The sequence below is a fragment of the Cyprinodon variegatus genome, unplaced genomic scaffold (genome assembly GCF_000732505.1).
Source record: "Cyprinodon variegatus isolate N-32 unplaced genomic scaffold, C_variegatus-1.0 Scaffold807, whole genome shotgun sequence".
Lineage (NCBI taxonomy): Eukaryota > Metazoa > Chordata > Actinopteri > Cyprinodontiformes > Cyprinodontidae > Cyprinodon > Cyprinodon variegatus.
Genome location: NW_015151260.1, coordinates 288640 through 290821, shown reverse-complemented (window position 1 = coordinate 290821; position 2182 = coordinate 288640). Strand labels below are relative to the sequence as shown.

General features: G+C 43.6%; 1 protein-coding gene across 1 annotated transcript in view; it reads left to right on the top strand.

Annotated features, from left to right (window-relative positions):
* Positions 1 to 1071, top strand: part of LOC107098752 (zinc finger CCCH domain-containing protein 13-like) — a 13664-nt gene extending 12593 nt beyond the window's left edge. The window contains exon 3 of the mRNA XM_015396584.1: positions 525 to 1071. Coding sequence (XP_015252070.1) covers positions 525 to 1071 — 547 coding nt within the window. The remainder of the gene's footprint in view (positions 1 to 524) is intronic.
* The last annotated feature ends 1111 nt before the right edge of the window (positions 1072 to 2182 follow it).

Genomic DNA, 2182 nt, shown 5'->3' with positions numbered 1-2182 from the left:
ATCCAACTAAACATCCAACTAAGCATCAGTCAGAACATCCAACTAAACATCCAACTAAACATCCAACTAAGCATCCATCAGAACATCCAACTAAACATCCATCAAAACATCCAACTAAACATCCAACCAAACATCCATCAGAACATCCAACTAAACATCCAACTAAGCATCCGTCAGAACATCCAACTAAACATCCAACTAAACATCCAACTAAGCATCCATCAGAACATCCAACTAAACATCAGTCAGAACATCTAAATAAACCTCCAACTAAACATCCATAAAACATCCAACTAAACATCCATCAGAACATCCAACTAAACATCCATAAAACATCCAACTAAACATCCATCAGAAGATCCAACTAAGCATCCATCAAAACATCCAACTAAGCATCCATCAGAACATCCAACTAAACATCAATCCCTCCATCCATCTCAAAACTATTTGTTTTTTAAAGTCTGTTGTTTTTTATTTGTCAGACGTTTTTTAGTCTTTAATTGTTTTGGTTCTTTTTTTTCCAGGGAGTCCGACTCTGAGAGTTCTGGTTCTGGGCCGGTTGATGTCTCATTCCTGGGTTGTGGCTCTGTGGCAGGGGACAGTGACTGGGACTCGGACCTGTCTGACTCAGATCCCAGTCGTTCCTCCAGAGTCTCAGCCGGGGGCCTAAAATGTGCTGGAGCAGGACGCTCCAAGAGAGCGCCAGCCGAGTCGGACTGGGACATGTTCGGAGATGCTACTGAACCCGAAGTGCTGGGAGAGCTCTTTCTGGATCAGGACAGAAGCAGCAACGGGAAAACCGGGCAGATCACCAACAGGCCGGCAGCAGCTGAAGCTGCAACAGAAAGTTGCTCCGAGTCTCCAACCCTGAAGACGGAGACGTCCTTAGAGCAGATGTCCACATCAAAGAAGGTGACCTGGCAGTTCAAACCGGCCCAGAGGTCCGTCTGCACCGGAAGCAGGAAGGAGAAGGATCTGCCTAGATTACCAGAAACGGGTGGAGGTGACGGCCACAGACCCTCCCCTTCATCCTCATCATCTTCGTCTCCATCTTCATCGTCCTCAGGCTGATTCCTCAGAGGAAGGTTGGTCTAGCTCTGGGACACGGAGCTGAAAAGCACCTGATGATTCAATGGTTTTTCTTTTCGTTTTGCTGCTGCAGTTGCCTTCCTCAGCCTTGTACTCGCTGCATAAGAGTTGTTGCTTTTTCTTAGATTAGCCGACAGATTCTCATCTCTACAGTAGTTCAGCTTGATGTGAGACTCGCTGCGGCCGGCTTTTGGGAAAACAGGGTGAAATTATTCATTTAATCTTTATTTATTATCTAAACTGTAGTTTTTGGGCTTTTTTCTTTTAAACTGCATCATGTGAACAAGCAGGAGGTCGACCTTCAAACTCTGCTGCTCATGTTTACCCTGTATTTTATAATCATATTCAGATTTACAGTGTATTTAATAGTGTTTAATAATATATTTTGATCTTTCAGATATAGATAAATATATATATATATATAAATATCCCATGTACTGAATGTTTGCAGAGGAATGTTTTATTCTTCATCTAGACTCAGATAGTGAATGTTATCTTGGAGCAATATGCCTGGAGGTTCCGGCTACCTTCTTTCTCTGATTATTTCTGGCATATTTAGCGTAAAGCAGCCTCAGGTTTTGTCAACCTGCAGGAAGCTTTGGCTGCTCAGATCCGTCTGGGAACAAAACCTTTCTTCTTTGTTCTGAATTCAAATGAAATAGAAATAAATCTACATTCAGCCTCTGATGGGTATGATGTCCCATTAATCCACAGCAACAACCTGCTGCTGGATTGTTTCCTCCTGAGTTTTCTGATCCGCACTGGCTCAAATGTAGGCATTCATTAAACAGAATCAGGACCCGCAAACTTCCGACTGGAGCTGATCTACGCTCTGCTTTTTGGAAAGACCAGGAACATCGGGCTGAAAGAGAGATGTGGGTTTACTGTAGGCAGGAAGGTTATAAGGCTGCAGGCTGAACTCTGTTTGAAGATCAACATCTGCTGTAAATATTGAGTTCTCCATCAACCAACCAACGTTCTGCCTTTTACTTCCCACCCTCACCTGTACTGTCCATCTCCAGAGCACATCTGTCATCCCTTCATCCACTCTCCATCTCTCTCAGACAAAACATCCAGATGTTAGTGGAGGAAT